The sequence below is a fragment of the Epinephelus lanceolatus genome, chromosome 7 (assembly GCF_041903045.1).
Source record: "Epinephelus lanceolatus isolate andai-2023 chromosome 7, ASM4190304v1, whole genome shotgun sequence".
In the NCBI taxonomy this organism is placed as follows: Eukaryota; Metazoa; Chordata; class Actinopteri; order Perciformes; family Serranidae; genus Epinephelus; species Epinephelus lanceolatus.
The window spans coordinates 14127230-14147712 of NC_135740.1; the positions used below are offsets into that span (position 1 = coordinate 14127230).

Sequence of the window (20483 nt, forward strand, 5' to 3'; positions counted from 1 at the left end):
AATTGTTTCCTCAGAAACTTAGCCCGTTTTATCAGCTCACGCCAAACTGTAAACCAAAGTTGAGCTCTCTCAGATCAACTGTCAGATGTGATAAATGTACATATTTGTGTAAATAAACTTAAGAATTGAACTCCCAGGCTACTGAAATGTACTGCTTACTTCTCAGAGGCCCTGTACAGACATATGCACTTTCACTCTGCTGATTAGACTTAGGCGTAGGTGGATGTTTGTTGGAGCTACGCTGGTGATTATGCAAGGTCATCGAACTTCATGTACCAATTAGAATGATTAAGATGTTGTCCTGACCGAACACCTGCAACATAATCACACACTCATATCATTATTGCAGTAATATTGTGGGGCTGACTATTGAATATTTGATCAAAATATGAGGTTTTTGATAAATACTCATCAGTAATGTGATAAAATGACTAAGCTGGTAAACAGTAGAACGGCTAGAAGAGTCTGATAAGTTCAGAAAATTACATCCGATACTGTAATGCAGCCTGTAAAACCAGGAAAAGACAGCACTTAGGATATAACGATATCCAAAATCTAAGATGATATCTAGTGTCATATCACAATGTTCATATAATATCAAATATTGCCCAGTCCTGGGTCTAATCAAGTATATTAAGTGGGTGAACCTGACTGCGTAGGGGGTTCTTAGCTGCTGCCCATGAAAAGTAGTACATGTGTTCACTAAAGCGCTGAAGCCACAGAAAGATAAATTGCCATAAAGTTTTATTTTCATGAATGCTTTCACACTTTTATCCTTTATAAAGTTATGTACACATAATTCGCTCCCATGGTAAATAAAGAAAATATCCAGAGTGTGGAAAGAGAAGGGGAAAAAAGAAGGCAACAGAGTAAAAAAAAAAAGTAAAGCACAACAAATACTGAGAGAGAGAAAAAAAAATCTAATCATGAAATGTATAATATTGATCTTAAGGAATTTGTGTAGATGTCTACATAATATCGCCAGTGATTTATATACTCATAATTAGAGGTAGGGTCATAGAGACACAAAATGCTTTCTTTGTACAACTAATGCAATTGGGCCAAATGTTGCCGACAGCTCCCCCTGATGGTGAGACTGTGTACAGCATGTCCTTCTCAGAGTGCACGTCATGACTGGACTCAATTCTCAAGAAAGTTAAGACACCAAGTTCAACAATATTTTGGATTATTTCTTTTTGAAATGTTTGTTTTTGAACAGTCAGATAATGTCGGACATTATGAAAGCTGTTAATGCAGCAGTTTGCCAGCAGGCTGTAAGTTTGTTTGTGCTCATGGATATATAATATTAATAATGACTTGTGTTAAGCCAAATGCATAAATAAAGTTTTGAAAAATTGTTTCACATGAAATAAATAATCACAGAGGAGTTGAAAAGTTGATCACTGTCGATTTTTTTTTGAAGAAACTTAAACGCACTTTCAGACAAACTTTCTTTCATAAACTGGTGACATGACGATGCACTGTGTGCAGGACTTCAGTCTATTTGTGCATAATGTACCACATTCACAGCAGAGTTCCCAAATCAAATTATGGATCCATACAGGTCTTTATGACTACCTGGTGCAGTGTACCAAATAGTGATTTGTTTAAAAAACTAAGTAACCACAACTGAAAAACTGAGTGTAGTCTATTGATCCCTATTAAAATATATTCTTACACTCACAGAATCACATGAGAGCATAATGCAGTCGGTGATACACTTCACTAGATGTGGCTCTCACAAAGTAACTAGTAATGGGACTTGAAATGTACACTTTTACCCTTTTCATGTTGACTTTGGTTTAAAAAGGTCTGAAATTTTACATAATCATTACAATCCATTAAATGTCTTTAAATAAGGCAACGTTCATTACAGGTGCCACACTGCAATTCATTATGAATTAACGTGTGTCTGGCATCACCCGATGAAATATTTAAGTTTAAAAATCTAGTTTTCCATCGAGAAAACCAGGTCGCAGTCCCTGTTCAAGTTTGAACATATACATCAAGTTTAGGCATGCATACAAACCACTGTTGTGTGTTTTAAACTGTCAAATAAAATATATCTCGTCTTGGAAGGAAAGGAAAGAGAACACAGCATTTGCAAACTCAAATCCCATGAGGTATATACTAGAAGACTGTGCGCACAGACAACATACTCTTGAAATCCCCAATGTGCCATTTTCGTGACAATGGCAGAAGTAAGGCAATCATTTTAACATAAGTCTTTGTAAGGAGTAAAACAAATCAGTGATGCACGCAAGGAACGCAGTAAATTCAGTGCTTGTCATCCAGAACACACTCATTCTTGTTTTCAAAGTGCACGTGGTTATTTGACAATGTGTTGACATCTGATAAAACATGCTGTCTGATGCATCACAGGCATGCTACAGTGTTTTCTATTAAAATGTATCATCAAAAAAAGAAACATGACATTTAAGGTCCTGCATGTTAAAAACTAGTGCATGTCTGCCACCCTCCTTTCTTATTGTATCTGTGGTGTCAAAGTAACCAACTACATGGATGAGAGTTATTGGTTACGTGAGATTAAAGGGATAGTCCAGATTTTTTAAAGTGGGGTTGCATGATTATAGAAAGTCAGTGTATTACCTACAGTAGATGGTAGTGAGCGTGGGCCTAGTTTTGGAGAAGCTGGCAGGAATACAGACATGGAAGCTAAATGTACTGCAGTGGACGAGGGAAACAACAAAATGGATTTTATCCACCTAAAAAAAATCAAAGTATTTAGAATATAATTGCATACTATTAGACAGCCCTTCCGATCGGGAACTGAAGCCGTTATATCCATCTATAGTCTCTTCAAAGCCACCAGACTCCACTGACAAAATCTGTAATTTTACCCTGCAGAACACAGGAGTTGCTCGTCTACTGCCTCGATCTGTTCATTAGTTTGTTATTGTGTGACTTTGGTGAACCTGATCCAACTCTTTTAAAGACATTAGTCACACCATAAGACTGACTAACTAACTAACTGATTGTGGCAGAGGTAGACCAGCAGCTCCTTTGCTCTGCGAGATAAAATTACTGTTTTTGTCAACAGAGTCTGGTGGCTTTGAAGAGAGCATCGATAACAGCTTCCGTTCCCTGTTGGAAAGGGCTGCCTGTCAGTAAGGCAGAGTGATGAAAATATTCTAAATATAGCATACACTTAAACTGATATTGATTTTTTTAGGTGGTTAGAACACACTGCCCCCCGCCCCGACTGTGGATAAGTACCTCATACAACCTCACTTCAAAAAATTGGAACTATCCCTTTGCGCTGATCTAGTATCCCGTCAAATAAATGTCCATTACCTACAGTCTGCCCAATTCTCAATTCCAGTGTAGCAGTTATTCAAAATTTGTCAAATGAAAGTGAAATGAGGGAACCTATTCTGGAGAAAGCAATCCGTTCATAAAAGCTAGTATGAAGTCTCTGCAGCATGTCGACTCATTTTAAATAACACACACCATGCTCTCATTTGAGTATGATAGATTTACAGGGTAACATACTTATGATGCATCTTCATACACAACACCTCCTTGTAAACTGCAATATTATTTCTTGTGTTACGCAGTGCTTATGCTATAAAAGAGAAATGCCTGAGGTGGCATACATCAAGTAGTTTAACACCCCATGAATTAAATTTTATTATTTTTAAATGAATCGTGTCTATCTGTGCTCTGTATGTGTGGATGAGATAGAGTGCTCCCAGTGAGATCAATTGGTATATCCTGGCTGTCCATGTGAGCGTTGGATGGATAGCTGGTACCCTGCAGCATTATCTGATGCCTTGTTTCTATTTCAGTCATGTAAGCCTCGCTGAGCGCAGCCTAAAAATCACAGCACAATTAATTGATTCCTCTACGGTTTTGATTTCCTCTTCCTGTGCCAGCTAATGCATCGGCGAGTACAGCACTGCAGGATCATTTTCTGACCTCTGTAACCTCACACATGCAACCAGAGGCCAAATAACTACACATTAAATCACCAAAAAGTACTTTGTGCTGACCTGGCCAGCATGATCCACGTCACCCTGCCAAAGCTGTATTTCTAAAGAGTCTCTGTGTAACACAACAGCATACACTAAGGCAATAAACCAAACCTATGCAATTAGTTAGACTTAATGTTCAGAGAGAAGGGTTACTGTGTGTTTTAAACTGTTTACCATGAAGATACATTAGAAAAATAATATATTTACTTCTCCGCCGCTTCTCAATCTCTAAAATATAGACACTTTTCTGAGAAAGACTTTCAAGAACATGCGTTGGTTCTAAATGGGGCGACGTTTTTGTCATTCTACGGTCTCTGCCAGCAACAATGTGTGTGGAAGGGCAACAGTTTAAGGTCCAACGTTACATGAACAGACTAAATGCATTTCATTACCACTAAAGAAAAAGCACTATGGTTTAAATAACAGTTCTTGGCCCACTCAGGTTGCTGGATGGAAATCACCTCCACATCCACACTAAAAAAAACTGAAAGTGAAGGAAATAATCTTTTTCTATATTTTGTAGTTAATATTAATTCTTAATGAAGCACGTCTTTTAGACTCTCTCTGCAGCTCCAGCCACCACCTGTACATCTACCACCTGATGGAGCAGTCCTCCCCGCCGCTTTAAGCTTCCTCTGGAGCTGCGGGCCGCTTCAGGTCCCGGATCTGTTTAATCAGATAGTTCTTCTCGTCACAGAACTGCTCATCCTCCGATCTGTCGGTCTGGAAGTGGCTCAGGAACTCCACGAGTTTGGTCTGGTTCTTCAGCAGGATGTCCAGCACGGGCTGAGTTTTGTTGGGGTTTGCAACAAAAACCTTTCAAGAGGAGAGAGAGTTGATGTGAATGGATGATTTGAGTTTCATTCTAACATGAAATTAAAACTGAAAAATTTTACAGAGTAGTGGCGGCTGCATTTTTCTCTCTGTAACATTTCACAGTACAATTAGATTTTAAACAGGAAGTTGTTGCACTGATGATAGATGTTTTATGAGCACACCTTGAACACATGGAACGCTTCAAACTGGATGTTTCGGCTGTTGTCTCTGAGTAAATTCATCATCAGCTTCAAGTTCTCAGCCCGACTGATGTACTTTGTCATGACAGTGAAGTTGTGTCTGTCTAGGAGAAGTTCCCCAAGCAGCTGAAAAGAAAATTTAAGTAATTTAAGACCTTGTTAAGTTTAAGTGGAAATAGACATGTTTATTGCTTGACTTATCATTCTGAAGTGAACATTGATAGCACAATGCCATGGCTATAAAATAATGAAATCATCAGCATTCAGAATGGTTCCCTATAAGCCTCACTTTCACTGTGCAATTCTGTCTGCCACTGGGTACGATCTCCTGTGAAAATGATGGCTTGAATTACGGCACAAAGGAAGTGCATCAACCATTGCACAATTAAAGCGGGAAGAGGACAGTGCTTTTGTTTTCCCCATTAGCTAGTGGTAGCTATCTGCAGTTACCAGAGTATCAGTGTAAGTTCTTTGCAGTTAATAACACTTTGAAACGCTGGGGGAAAAAGTTGAAAAGTGGTCTGTTTCCACTTTAAATGCACAATCAACTGAAGTAAGTGAAAAGGTCAGTTACACTTGAATCTGTAACTCAAATACAAGTTTGACAGTGATTTTGTTTTTTGACAGAGCAGTGGAGCATCTACCTTCAAAGACTGTCGTTTGGTGACGTAGTTCTCAGAATGCAGCAGCTTCTCATATTCTGTAAACACCTGGGAGACATTTCACAAGCACGTTAGGCACAGCGTGAGCATTCTTTTGATTAAAGATCAAAATCCACACTGGAAAGCTCACTCTGTCATAATTGTTCTCCAGGAAATCTGCACACATAATCTTGTGTCTTGTGAGGAGATCCTGAGCGAGAGCAGAGGACACCGAGTTAGTAAATAAAAATTGTTAGTATGTAGATGATGGAAACAGAAAAAAAGTGGGCAGTGTACCTTGAATGAGGCAAAAGCATCTGAGGCAATGTCAAAGGTTGAGAGCTCAACATAACGGAAGAAGCAGTAGAATTCTTCAGAGAAGAGCACCGTCCGTGCCAAAGGCTCGTGACGCAGGCACTCTCTCAGCATCATTCCACAGTTCAGAGCCACTTCGGCACTCTCATATCTGTGCAGGTTAATACATGTCAGGCCCATGTCATGTCATTTGCATTATCAGAATTCAATATAGGCCAGCTATAAAACCAACACTGTAGATGTAACACAAACAACAAACAGGAAATAAAGTCACTTAAAGGAAAATCCACCATAAACACCTTTAACACTGTAAATGGGAACTAAATATGTATTTGTACTGGCATTACACTTCTATGCCTTCTTATCAATGGAGAGGTATTTTTGCTGTGCCTGAAGATATCTGATGACAAAATCTAGACTATCACCATGTAGCTAAAAAGGGAACCTGCGTTAACTGTCAGGTTTTGATATCCATGTCTGACAATCAAACTGGGTGGTACTGATTAGAGACATAACATTTTGGAACAAAGTTAAAAAACATAACAGTCAGCACAGATTCACTAACAGCAGCCTCAGTCGACCATAAGACACGTTGCTCTCCTAATAGGCAGGATGACTCAGGTTTTTTTTTTTTTAGAGCTGTAAAACCAGCACGCTACTATCACTCTCTTCATCAACATGTGTTACCCACAGGTGAATGCAACAAGTTCCTGCTCGTTCCCCTGGGAGTTGTTGAAACACATACTGGGTAATGTAGAAAATCACACAAGACATGTTGAGGTAAAGTGATTTTGCTTAAGATGTTTTAAAAAGTACCTAAATTAATTTTTGTCAGAGTATAAGATGATCTCAGGTTGGACTTGCCTTTAATATGTAACTGTACACATAAAGCATTGTTATCAGACATGTGTCAGATACCAAGTTCCTGTAGCCTGAAAAGATGAACTTACCCTTTCAGAAGCATGAAGAGGATCTGTTGTTGCGTAGAGATGTATTCCACTGTGGGTGTACGGGTGCCAATCTGACGTCTCACAATATTGCTGAACAAATGAACCACATCCTTCTTTCCCTGTAAAATAAAAAAACCACTCAGAGAGATGAACTGGGTGCTGATGATATGCAAAGACATTTTTTGCTTGAGGCGTAGATGCTCAAATCAGGCATACAGTTGGTGTGTCGCTGATCATTTGGTGTCTGCACAAAGGGATCAATACTTTTTCCACATACATAAAGTCATTGCAAAAATAAGTGCATGTTCCCCACCTCAAAATCAATCCTCTGCAGGTTTGCAATGAGAGCAATGAGCAGGTTGGTGTTGTACACCACATACATAAAGTCATTGCAAAAATAAGTGCATGTTCCCCACCTCAAAATCAATCCTCTGCAGGTTTGCAATGAGAGCAATGAGCAGGTTGGTGTTGTACAGCTCTTGTGCAAGCTGAGCTACTGCTTCACTCTGAGGCTCCTTGTCACCTGTTCCACTGAGTACCTCCTTCAGTGAAGCCAGGTTTTTGGACACCTCTTCTGCAACCTTAATCATGGAGAAACAGTTAATTACTAAGACTATCAGCTGGTGTTAAGTGTAAGAGACATATTTCAAATATGAGACAGTCCACTGCTGACCTTTTCACACTTTTTGCTGTCCCCAGGATCCATCTTTTCCAAGTATGCCACATTCTCCTTCAAACTCCTCACTATGTCAGCTGGACTTTTCTGAGACTTCCCAAAAGGAAAAGGCATGACTGAAGACTGGTGATCCAAGCCCCAAAACTCTGATGAAATAAAACACTGTTTCAAATAACTGACGTGCAATTAAAGCAATTCAACTTCCTGTACCTCTCTGCATCAGGAAATGGCTGAAAGGCTCTCACCTGCAGAAAGCTACGACACAGCTAACTTATCCCGTCTGACTGAAAGTCGACACTCAAAAGTTTAACTGTTGAGTTACAGTGTTAAAGACCATGACAGCACACACAGCTAGCTAACACTGCTAACGATAAATTAGTTTTCAAAGATACTGCGGGTACATTTAGCGCTGAAGCAACACTGTTCCCTTTGATGGTTACTCTCTCCAAGTTAACTCTAGCTCCATCAAATAAAACACGAACTTTCTAACCTAAAACGAGGACATAGCGGGGAACAAGACGGCAACAATGTCAACGTTACAGCACTGGTGAGCAGCAATGTTGAGCTAGCTGGTGACCTAGTTAGCTGTAGCAAGAAACAGGCAAACTAGCGTCAGGACGTGGACAGGGAGTACCGTGAAAAACACACATAACACACTGCTGAAATATTCAGTACATGCTGTCAAGACTCACCGACTGAGCTGTAGTTTTGAAGCTGAAAGAGGCTCGGTGGCTAAAGGTTAGCTAGCAGGCTAGCAAGTTGTCCCCACTTTCCTTTTTCCACTGTAACGCTACTTTGAAACGTCTGTAACGTTATCTGAGATCTGTGGCTGTAGCTGTCTAACGTGTAGTAACTGTAGCTACAAGTTGCTCAAACAGACGACCTTCATAGCTGTTATATTTCATCTAAATCTCCCTACTCGTGACCGTCTGTCACCTAACTTGCTAGCTGCCTAGTTGTAGAAAGAGAGTTGCAGGGCTGGCCTGTCTGACAACTTCATTTCCCTGTTCTCTTCTGTTGAAACTCTCGTCCTCTCCTCATCCCGGGGACACTGGGCGGGTATGTTTTGCTTTACAAAATGACTGCCACTGATGTCAGCCAATCACTGTGAGCCAAGCTAAAATGTAGCCACGCCCTCTCCGCTGTAGGTGCGCGTGTTTCAAGGCTCGCAAATTTCATGTGGGCGGACATATAAGAAAATATATGGGAAACATGGGAAGACACTTTGCCGGACTGTCCTGTAACAGTAATCAAGCGCACCTACCCTCTCGGCAAAAGATAAAGCACAGAAATGTTCAGTTGAGACAGCCCCTCTCATGTCATATGTGTAGGCCTATGTTATTTAACTTTTATAAACAATCGTAAAATTAATACCATTTATATATATCAAGAGCTGAGGATTTGTGGGGAAAACACTGGGTATTATTTTTTCTTATATTTAAAAATAATTTGAATAAATACATGGGATGATAGATAGATAGCCTAGATAGATAGATAGATAGATAGATAGATAGATAGATGATTTGCTGACCCATGATCCAAACTCCACACTGACAGGCAGTGTGGGTTGAAATCATTCCTCAGCATTCTCAAACATACAGTACACCAATCCAGATGTTGAAAAAAATGTGGAAAGCATCAGAGGGTTTGTGCTCACTATCACATTATGCATCCAACTGTGGTCATCGTATAACAACTGCTATCCCTGACACTCTGGATCTATTGTTGACTCGCCTGATAAAAAGCAACTTTTCTTAAATAATCTATTTTTATTGGTTTTGATGAATCTTCCTACAGCTGATTCAAATCATATTTTTCTGGTGGAGTTCAAATTGTTGTTGCCAATGGTGTCAACTCAAGCCCTAAGTAAAGGTTTCCCTGAGGTCTCAATCTTACGTCCTATCTGATTCCACATAATAACTACCATAATAACATAATATATTTATTTAATATTTATTTCTAAAATTTAGAACTCCAATGACAAGTTTGACACTCGCATGTGAAGTCCATGGGTGATTATAATCTGTTAAGGGCCAAAACTTTGCTGGTGGGCCCCTATTGACCACAACACAGAGAATACTATAATGAAGCTTAATCATACACCTCATTAGGAAAACTTTTCAAAATGCACATTCACTAAAGAGCACAATAAAAACTTCAAAATGAGGGTGTACAGATTAGCTATTACCTAAGCAAGCACTTAACACTTAAAATACTTGTGTTTATGTGACAAATAGACCTTAAATTTGCTGCAACAATTTTTTCTTTAATTCAAATGTGACATAATTTCTTCTAAATCTGCGTGAAACACGTCCCGCCCTAATATCTGTCTTTGGGGTATTGATACTTCAAAATTAGTCATTTCCACGAGGTAGTTTTTGTAAAGCACTTTTGTTTCCTGCATACTCTGACCTCCTGTATCTTTTCACGGTTGAAACTTTGCAACATACGTTTGTCGGTAACACTCTTATTTTGAAAGCATATACCCGGAAATCCCGCAGCCCTGAGCGTAGCAGCTAGCTTGATGCTAGTGCGAAAAGCTCACGATCACTTCTGAAGGACGGAAAGAAACAGCCACTGCTCAGAACACTTTCCCATCTTTTCCCCTGTCTCAGCGCGATAAGATAATATTACCAGGTAAGATGTGAGCCGTGTATCAGCGGCTGGGTGATAGCCGCTGTGTTTCATGGCCTATTGTCGTTTCAGGCCGTATTGCTGGCGTACAAGCTGAGCTGCTCTCTTTTCTCGGGGATACATCACGTATGGCGCTCTTTACTTCGAAACGGTTTGCGAAGACCCGCGCCTGTCATGATAATTTCCCACATTTAAAGGGAAATAATCGCAGTTTTTCGGCTTCCTGCTGAAATAAAATGTCGAAGTGTCATATTTTCCTACCAGCGACCTTTATTTCCCTGCATGAAAAGGCCTTGGGGGAGATTTCGGGGCGTTGAAATGTTCTTAGTTGAAATTTGTTTTCAGTTATCGGCAGTTTGCTGGAGACAGAGACACACACCCCCTTTAATTCAAAACTTTGTCGGAGAAATTTGAGGCACTTTTTATGTTTCACTTGTTCTCGTCACAGATTGACCACAACGTCGCCATGTAGCACAGGATTGTGACATGAGAGGGTTTCAGTGAAGAGCAGAGGGTGAAATAAAGGATATTTGTGTTATTTACATGGGTAGTATTGTGTGTGTGTGCACGCTGGCTCCGCTGCTGTAGCCGCCGCAGTGAGATCCTGGCCCTGCTATCATGGCTGTAATGGCTCTATCAAGGCGTCGCAGCACGCTGCTATTGTGATTTTAAAAAACACCCATTTTCGTTTGTGGACCATTAAGGATTAAATAGATCTTTTACTACTCATATTTAACACATTTATGGCGCCTGGAGCTAATTGTGGACCCCATCAAAAAGGCCATCTCTGCAAATGACAGCACACAATTATAGGTTTGATCCACTCCTCTACTTTACAGAATACAATGATGGATTTACAACCAATCTTTAACGATTTTTAAGTAAATATTGATTAATACACAACACAAAGGTTTCATTAAAAACGATGCAGTAACAATCCTCAAATCACCCCAGCTCCTAGTAATGTGTAGCCCATGTCTTTCTTTACTGCTTATCACAACAGGAAATATAGTCTAAAATGCCATATTTCCACTGATTAATATTTCTTTGGAGAATGTGATGGCTGCAGATGAGATGTGGTAGGATACTGGAGCAGACTGTGTATGCAAAATGGAAAACATGTTGCATCATTTGCAGAAAAACTACTCATAGGGGGTTTGTGTGTAATTAAAGGTAGCCCCTATGTGTAATAATAGTAGATTAACCTGGTTCCATCACATCTGGTGCTCCAGGTTCAGAGTTCTGCTCATGATACCCCTGTTCCTGTTTCCTGTTCAGTGTGATTTACACCAGAAATGACTTGGAGGTTGCTAATTTGCCAGCCTGTGTTGTGCCGGTATTGTCTGCCACCTTTAATAACCAAACATAAATAGCATCATGGGTTACCCTCCTGAAACATAAGCAGGAGTTCACAAAATTATTGCCACGTGATAGCAGGTTTAGCACATACTTGTTCTGATGATTTTAGTGTTCACACAGCAGGCCTTGAGAAACTCTCCATAGCACAGTAGATCAAAATGAACTAGAATCAGAAGTTGACAGGTTGCAGTCCTGCCCCAAATGTGTGGGCCCCATGTGCAATCCACCGGAGGCTTCGCTGATCACCACTGTCAGAGTGTTTGTAGGATGCAGGGCTTTTCTTCGGTGACTCTCGTTGCTCTGTTTTGGAGTTGCATTTGTTGTTGAGTCAAAGTTTTGCTTCCAGCTGTTTCTTTGGAAAAGCATCTTAATGGCTCCCCTCCAAAGTGTTTTATTCACTATTTCACAATACTCACATTTAGCTGGTGAGAGAACTTGTTTCCAGGGTACAGTTTACTCTATAATAACGGAATCCTTAAGAGATGGACGGCTATGCAGATTTACAAATATTTATCCATAGTTTTGAACACATTAATTATGAATCAATTGAAAACTTTATTATCATTTATTTATTACCTTATTACTCAAATGCTGGGGCATCATTTTCCTCATTTACTTTTTAACTGCATTGCCAAGGGCATCACCTACATGTTTAATGCATTTGAAAGTCTTATAGCATCCAGTGTGAATCAGATAAGCTGATATTATGAGATATATGGCAAATGCACCAGTGTGTAGGAAAGCCATTATACTGATATTGTAGAGGACATGGCAGTGCTGGATGATTAGGTTAAGCGGTCAGTTGTTTTTATCACTGCTTTGATAATATCTGTTTAAAAGGATCTACCAGTCTGTTAATACAGTTCTGTTCTCATCTTAACATGTTTGTGGTGCTTTATTATTTTCTGTTTTGTCTTTTGTTTTTTTAATTAGAGACTCGGTTAAACAGAAAAAGCCTTTGGACATGTCAGGACAGAGGAAAGGAGCTGCATCGCGGCTGCTCAAATGTGCCTTCTGCAGAACCAACCGGGACAAGGAGTGTGGGCAGCTGCTAGTGTCTGACAGCCAGAAGGTGGCAGCCCACCATAAGTGCATGGTGAGGAGAGCACACTGTTCTCAACCGTTTCATGTCTGTGATCCCTCAAGACAAAGTCATGCTCACTTGCACACTTGTGTGCAGAGTAGTGAGTAATTAAGCCAAAAAACTGTGGATTTTGGTTTTTATTTTGTTTCATTTGTGTGTAAGGGGAAGCCTACACAAATATCTGTGTACCACCTAAATTAGAGAAAACACTGCTCTACAGCCTCTGACATACCATTCAGAAAATCTGGCAAAACAAGAAATGGCAAATGCAGGATTTTCTGATCAGTGTATGACTGTCTATCTACTGCTAGCCCTCAGTAGTGTAGAAAATGGTGCATTGGCAGTAGTCTAGAGAAATAAAAATGCAGATATTCTACATATCATTATAAGCATCACATGAAAAGACCACACAAACCAATTTACACTTCTCCTTATAAATGTCCTGTGCAGCTTTTCTCCTCTGCCCTGGTCACATCTCACTCAGACAGCGACAACATCGGAGGATTTTCCATTGAGGATGTGAAAAAGGAGATCAAGAGGGGAAATAAATTGGTAAGTACACACTGTCCTTCTCAGTGAACCATTAATGGCAGAGGAGTGGAGAAGAGGAGTGTTATAGGGCCACAAGGTTGAGCGTTTGGACTGTGTTCCTACAATATTTTCTCATGTGGGAAACAAGAAGTGTATTAACATTTAAATGCATATTACTTGTTGAGGTTAACAGTTGTGGACAGCACCACACATCCAAACACAGTGATGATGATGGTGCATTAATTTGGTACTTTAATTGTGGATACTTGTGTCCTTCTTGTAAAGCCTCCTCTATCTCTGCCAGAGGGTGGTGTGTTTATTCTAATTTTGTGTAATCATGCTGTGTAGGAGTTAATGTATACTCGTGGATTGATTTCAAACGCTGTGCTGCTTGTTGTAGAAAATAAACTATAGGTCACCTGCCACACTTCTTGTTTAATTGCAGAAGATCCCTTTGCCTCATCCCGATACCTCTCATGTTTTATCTCACAGTTTAATGGGGAATATGAGCTTTATCCACCTAATAAAAGAGTCTCCATGCAACGATCTAGCTGTTCTAACACTATCAATTTGTACATGTATGTCAGATACTGAATGATAATAGAATGAACTACAGCTGTCTGTAAGACTGTGCTGCACTTGAATGTAATTTGATTTTTCCATGTGCAATTTAATCTAATTAGCAGTATTTCTAATTTAATTTGCAGAACATCCTGTAATGTCATATAAGTTTTTAACATATATTTTTTATGAACTTTTGTTTTACAATGGTTTTGGCAGTAACTCATGCCACGATATTATATAAAACTATTCTGTAAAAGATTATGCATATATTCACAGGCACAGGGTTTATTTATACTCACATCTTTAAGCATTATTTTTTACTGTAATTAGGCTTATATGTTTGTTTTGACTTTCATCCCATTTTCAATTCAATTCATTTCAATAGAACTTTATCCCGAATGAAATTCTTGAAGCATGAACATTTGTTAGATGCGAACAAATGATAAATAATTATGTATATATGGGTAATGTGTCTTTGCATACATTTAAAATGATTTAATCTTATTTACAGCCTGGTAATAATTAGCTTTCTCTGCTGTTTATTTGTTTGTTTTTTTGATAATCTTGTGTGCTTCCATGCTCTTTCTTTATAATATTGCATATAGCCTATCAGACATTTGTGTATGTCAGGGCCTCATGTTCTTTGGAGAGAAATCTTTATCATTAATTATTTAGCCCCACATCATAAAATCACATTTCACGTTACTTATTTACAAACCATATTACTAGTTGTCAGCTATTTTGATGTACTAATGAGTATCAAAGGCCATGGAAATGCTTGTGCGAGGCTGTTCTTCTTAATGATGTAGCTCTCTTTCTTTCTCCCGTCAGATGTGTTCTTCATGTCACCGGCCGGGCGCAACGATCGGCTGTGATGTGAAGACGTGCCGAAGGACGTATCACTATTACTGCGCTTTGAAGGACAAAGCCCAGATCAAAGAGAATCCCTCACAAGGGATTTACCTGTGAGCCACTTTGTGTTTGGACTCTTTCGTACATTCATCTACAATTAATAAAGACATTTTACATGCATGTTAGATTGAATTAAAACACATTGTTTTCCTCTTGAACACAGTGTTTACTGTCGCAAACACCGGGATGCATCTGCGGATGGCATTCAAGGTGAAGTATGCTTGAACATCTGTTATATCACTAGGCTGCATGGATGATTGGATTTACAGCTGGGTACCTGTTTTCCCTTTCAATTGGGAAGCAGTGTTTGCGTAAGCAACCCAAATACAAACATTTCGACCCCATGAAATTGAGTTGATTGTAATGATCATTGTACATCAAATTCTATTACAACCATAAAAAATGCTCTTAGAGGAATCTCCCCAGTTATGTTTTGTGCTTGACATTTAGTGTGATCTAATTCTTGATGGGATTTTTGTCTCTAAACTGCCATAAAACCGCACACATGCTGGCTGCTTAGCCTGTATTTATCTTTTATGAACAGAAACGTTTTGCCTAATCATAAATGTTTGTTCATCATTAGATGAAGAGGGAGCTGTGGCCAATGATTCAGACGCATCGCCTCCTCAAAGTAGGGGCAGAGGAAAGTTTGAGAAGGGGAGAGCCAAGGCTGGATCTCGTGGCCAATTGGAAGACTCCCGCTCCACCTCCTCACAGGCTGCAGACGAGGAGAGTTCCTCCCATGTAAGGCAACATGTCTGTTCACGAATGCAATCTTTTAAATGTACTTTAATGATCTGTCCACTGTATGTGGCCTGAGTGTTGCTCTGTGTGTTCTAGCGGGACAGGTCACCTCTTCGGACTAGCCCGGGAGATGGCGGCCAGCGCTGTGGCTTCTGTCATGCTGGTGAGGAAGAGAATGAAACGAGGGGCATGCTTCATACTGATAACTCCAAAAAAGTGGCAGCACACTACAAGTGCATGGTAAGACTGTTGTGTGTGAGTGCAACATGTTGCAGAACACTTTATGATGTAAATATTTTTCAGTGTATGTCTTAATTGTATTTAATCTCTCTGTAAACTGTGATCCCCTCCAGCTTTTTTCATCGGGCACCGTGCAGCTGACCACTACATCGCGGGCTGAGTTTGGAAACTTTGATGTGAAAACAGTCATCCAGGAAATCAAGAGGGGGAAAAGAATGGTGGGAAGTTTTTCTAACTCTAGTTTTAAAAACCGTTGAAAGATTTTAAAAACCAAATATCATTTTTGACTTTAAAAAAATGCTTTTCTAGAAATGCACGCTCTGCACTCAGTTGGGTGCTACCATTGGGTGTGAAATCAAGGCGTGTGTGAAGACCTACCACTATCACTGCGGCCTGCAGGACAAAGCCAAGTACATCGAAAACATGGCGCGTGGCATCTACAAGTGAGCTCCTCCACAGATAAACATATTTTCAGTTCCAAATACAGTGCTTCAGCTTCACAACCACATTTACACAACATCACTTGACTTGAGTCCTTTTTGGTCTTAATTCAATTTAATACAGTACTGATACGATATACTTAATGTTCAAACTGATAAATTTAATGGGGTTTTAACCTTTTTGTAAATTTATACTCTCTCTAAATTTGATGCCTGCAACATTTTCCAAAAATGTTGGGACAGGGGCAACATAAGACCGGGAAAATTCTGGAAAGCCCAAAAAACATCTGGAACATTCCACAGGTAAACAGGTTAACTGGTAACAAATTAAAGTCTCATGACTATATTAATAATGTCATCAGAACATTCAAAGAATCTGGAGAAATCTCTGCATGCAAGGGATAAGACTGAAGACACATATTGAATGACTGTGACCTTTGACCCCTCAGGCTGCACTGCATTAAAAACCAACATGATTGTATAAAGGCTATTACTACATGGGCTCAGGAACACTTTGGAAAACTACAGTCAGTAAACACAGCTCACTGTTGCATCTCCAGATGCAAGACTCTACCGTGCAAAGTGAAAGCCAAACTTCAAAAACATCTAGAAATACCACTGACTTCTCTGGGCCCGAGCTCCTCTGAGATGGACTGACACAAAGTGGCCAAGTATGCAGTGGTCTGATGAGTCCACATTTAAAATTGTTTTTGGAAATCATGGACATCGAGTCTTTCAGAGAGGAAAAGGACCATCCAGACTGTAACCAGCACAAAGTTCAAAAGCCAGCATCTATGATGTTGTGGGGGAGTGTTGGTACTGATGGCACATCTGTGAAAGCACCATGAATGCTGAAAGGTACATACAGGTTTTGGAGCAACAGGTTTAGCCTGCCATTGCTTATTCCAGCAAGACACATTCTGCACGCTACAACAGCGTGGTTTCACAGTAAAAGTGTGTGGGTACTATACTGGCCACACCTGACTCCTATTGAAAATGTGCAGCGTGTTATGAAGTGCCAAATACGACACCTGGGACTGTTGGGCAACTGAAGTCATACATCAGGCAAGAATGGGAAAGAATTTCACTTTTAAAACTTCAACAATTAGTGTCCTCAGTTCCCGAATGCTTACTGAGTGTTGTTAAAAAGAAAAAGGTGATGTAACACAGTGAAAACATGCTCCTGTCCCAACGTTTTTGGAACATGTTGAAGGCATCAATATGAAACTGAGTGTTTATTTACCAAAAAAGAACAGTTACATTTATCAGTTTGAATATTAAATATCTTGTCTTTTTCCTGTATTCTGTTGAATATAAGTCAAAAAGAATTTGAAAATCATTGCATTCTATCTTAATTCACACAGTGTCCCAACCTTTTTTGGAATCAGGCTTATAATAATTGCTTGTCTATTGCTGTATTGCGTCACTTACAAGCTCTCCTGTGTGTGTGTGTGTGTGTGTGTGTGTGTGTGTTTAAGACTATATTGTAAGAACCACAGTGGCAACGAGGAGAGGGATGAAGAAGATGAGGAACGAGAGAATCGCAGCAGACAGAGGGCAGCAAACAACCACGGAGGAACACAAGTGAATGGCAACTAGGTATGTTGTTCGCGGTTGTTGCACACAAAAACTATTTGAAAACAGACAAAATATTCACATTTACCGTTAAACATGAGTGTTAAGATTTTTCTTATAGCAGTAGTGGAACTGATTCAAAGTCCTGCTATCTTAGTCACTGTTCTAGGTTGGACAAGCTTGACAAAAAGAAACATCGGCTCTGTTTTGCCGGGTGCCACAGATAGTTTTTTAGGCGTCACTCAGTTAGTGTAGCTTCAAGAAGCCGATAGCTAGCTATCAAACATTAGCTAACTTAAAATTTGACTGTATTTACAGTGTGATGTTACTGTGAAGATTTTAACAGTCCCCCAGTCACATCTGTTGACCATCTTCAAAATTTTGTTTTCTTTTCAACACAATGAGCCTTGCACATAGCATATCTAAGAATAACAGGAAAGGGGAAGGTTGACTGAGGTTCTGCCGGGTACCAACTCTGCTCAGCTGTTACTGAAGCACTGAACAAAAAGAAGTGGGACTTAGAAAAGGCTAATTGCAACAAAGTGAGCTTTAAAGATTCCTGTCATTTCACTGATGCCGTTCTTACAGGTCGGCCTGATGGATGTGACGTGGGGGTGAACACAGAAGAGCTCAACAAGGAGGGAGAGATATTTTTTATAATGAATCTTAGCTTACTCACACAGTCGTGGTCCACAAGCTCCCACGAGTCCTTCACAAGGTTTCTTCCAGTCAATGGACATGATGTCCCGATGTGCCCCAGATGTCTTCTTCATGTGAAACCCTGTTTTGAGTTGACTGGCCGAGCTTTTCACAGACTGGTGGTACCCTGCGGAGCACTGGACCACTGCAGGAAAAAGAAAAGCCATGGCTAATCTCTCCCCAAGAGTCAGTTACGGGCTCAGTTTCAAATACATCTATTATTTCCGTGAATAAGAGCTGATGGACTGATCTTCTGATTGTCACTCACTGCCCATGTCCCCCACAGATTACATGACACACACACTTGCTGATATGGATACATTCTTGCTCTTCCTTCGCTTCTATAAGACTCACTTTTAAGATGGGTCTGTTTGTTACTAGTCTCTCTATCAAGTTGTGAAGTTTGATTACCTTGTTTCTGTACTCATGTCTTAAGAATACTCTTTTCATGTTAGCCTTTCTTTCTTGATATGTAATATTTTGCTACTGTATTATCATGAGTCATTTTGAATATCTGGATTTCAGACAGTCGCAATTACAAGTTTTGCCAGCATGTACTTGGATTCTCCCACTGTTCAAGGTGGCATTTTTTTATTTAGCTACTAAAGGGCAATGTAGAGCTCTTTGGACGAGTTGGCTTTACTTTGTTTGATGTACTGTTACTTGTATCTCTACAAATGTATCCATGAATGATTGGAATAGAAAATATTTTATTTTACACATTTACTGAGTGAATTGAGTGTTTCATTTGAGTGTGTCCTATAGGGTGCTGAAAACACAGAGCAGTGGGGTGAAGATTTCTGGAGGGTTTGAGGAGTGAGGAATGTCACACTAGCTGCAGTGTCATGAAGTCAGACCTTTGTATTCACCTCATGGCCTAACATGCTCCAATCTGGGGCATTTCTAAGTACTTCATATGGATGAGTTTGAGCATTTAGATACATAGATTTCCTCTTATCTTATGCACTTAAGAAAGTCATCAGCAGGTCCACACTGTAATGATAATCTTATAGTAAAGCCTGGATGTTGATGTTGTTTATGCCAGAAGTCAAATAATGACTGTCAGCTGTAACATTTATTTTTAACATTTACATTTATGGTAATACCTTAGCTGAACAAGTAAGATTTTGAGGGTATGACAAATGTGATAAACCTGCAGATTTATAAGTTATATTGACAACAACAATGACATGTCTTGAAATATAAAAGGAAATAATATATAGATTTCACATTATTGTTATGCCTGGTGATAGCCGTGGCAGGAGGAATTATGTTTTTGGGAGGTCTCTGCCTTCATATAAACGTATGGACATCTGTCCGTCTATCTAATGCATCAATCAATCAATCAATCAATCAATTTTATTTATAAAGCCCAATATCACAAATCACAATTTGCCTCACAGGGCTTTACAGCAGATAAGGAAAAACTCACCCCCAAAAAAAACCCTTTAACGGGGAAAAAAACGGTAGAAACCTCAGGAAGAGCAACTGAGGAGGGATCCCTCTTCCAGGACGGACAGACGTGCAATAGATGTTGTACAGAACAGATCAGCATAATAAATTAACAGTAAAACAGTAATCCGTATGACACAATGAGACAGAAAGAGAGACGGAGAGAGAGAGAGAGAGAGATGCAGGACAGACGGTAATGACAGTAGCTTACAACAACATTAATGAAAGTAATAATATTATCGTTATAGTTCTGGCTACTGTGGTACAATATGTTGAAAGTATATATTAGTATCTGGCAGTATACATGTGTGATAATAATCATGTGTATAATAACAGTAGAAGTATGACTAATGACTAATGATGGCAGCAGCAGCAGGAGGCATCTGGCAGGACCACGGCAGCAGCACAACCACACACGTCACACTGTCCAGGCACCGCTGCGATATGAGTTAATCTGAGAGACAGTGGAGCACAAAGGCTCCAGAGAAGAAGCCGAGTTAGTGACATCCAGAATGGCTGAGTTAGCAAGATGCAGTAGTAGAATACAAGAGAGAGAGAGAAGGAGAGAAGGTGCCCGGAGTATTATAGGGGGGTCCTCCGGCAGACTAGGCCTAAGTCAGCCTAACTAGGGGCTGGTACAGGGCAAGCCTGAGCCG

The 20483-nt window shown here is 39.8% G+C and overlaps 2 protein-coding genes across 2 annotated transcripts; one reads left to right on the plus strand and one right to left on the minus strand.

The window, feature by feature from the left end:
* Nucleotides 1-727: 727 nt before the first annotated feature.
* Nucleotides 728-8635, minus strand: cab39l1 (calcium binding protein 39, like 1). Its single transcript, XM_033633496.2, has 9 exons — nt 8286-8635; nt 7591-7739; nt 7334-7498; nt 6918-7036; nt 5950-6118; nt 5804-5863; nt 5656-5721; nt 4994-5137; nt 728-4811 (listed from the first exon to the last, which is right to left on the minus strand). The coding sequence occupies exons 2-9, from the start codon at nt 7705-7707 to the stop codon at nt 4620-4622; spliced, it is 1032 nt and encodes a 343-aa protein (XP_033489387.1). The 5' UTR covers nt 7708-7739; nt 8286-8635; the 3' UTR covers nt 728-4619.
* A 1453-nt stretch (nt 8636-10088) lies between these two features.
* Nucleotides 10089-19097, plus strand: phf6 (PHD finger protein 6). Its single transcript, XM_033632591.2, has 11 exons — nt 10089-10230; nt 12520-12682; nt 13121-13222; nt 14597-14730; nt 14841-14887; nt 15261-15421; nt 15518-15661; nt 15775-15879; nt 15971-16104; nt 17580-17700; nt 18265-19097. Exons 2-10 carry the CDS (start codon nt 12551-12553, stop codon nt 17698-17700), a joined length of 1080 nt encoding a protein of 359 aa, XP_033488482.1. The 5' UTR covers nt 10089-10230; nt 12520-12550; the 3' UTR covers nt 18265-19097.
* Nucleotides 19098-20483: the final 1386 nt, after the last annotated feature.

What these genes read in the sequence shown, in the direction of transcription:
- phf6 (XM_033632591.2), top strand. Translation starts at nt 12,551, where the DNA reads ATGTCAGGACAGAGGAAAGGAGCTGCATCGCGGCTGCTCAAATGTGCC. An exon ending in CCCTCACAAGGGATTTACCT is followed by an intron (nt 14,731 to 14,840) that starts GTGAGCCACTTT and finishes TCTTGAACACAG; the next exon opens with TGTTTACTGTCGCAAACACC. An exon ending in ACGAGGAGAGTTCCTCCCAT is followed by an intron (nt 15,422 to 15,517) that starts GTAAGGCAACAT and finishes TGTGTGTTCTAG; the next exon opens with CGGGACAGGTCACCTCTTCG.
- cab39l1 (XM_033633496.2), bottom strand. Translation starts at nt 7,707, where the DNA reads ATGCCTTTTCCTTTTGGGAAGTCTCAGAAAAGTCCAGCTGACATAGTG. An exon ending in TGCAGAGGATTGATTTTGAG is followed by an intron (nt 7,037 to 7,333) that starts GTGGGGAACATG and finishes TTTATTTTACAG; the next exon opens with GGAAAGAAGGATGTGGTTCA. An exon ending in ATGCTTTTGCCTCATTCAAG is followed by an intron (nt 5,864 to 5,949) that starts GTACACTGCCCA and finishes GCTCTCGCTCAG; the next exon opens with GATCTCCTCACAAGACACAA.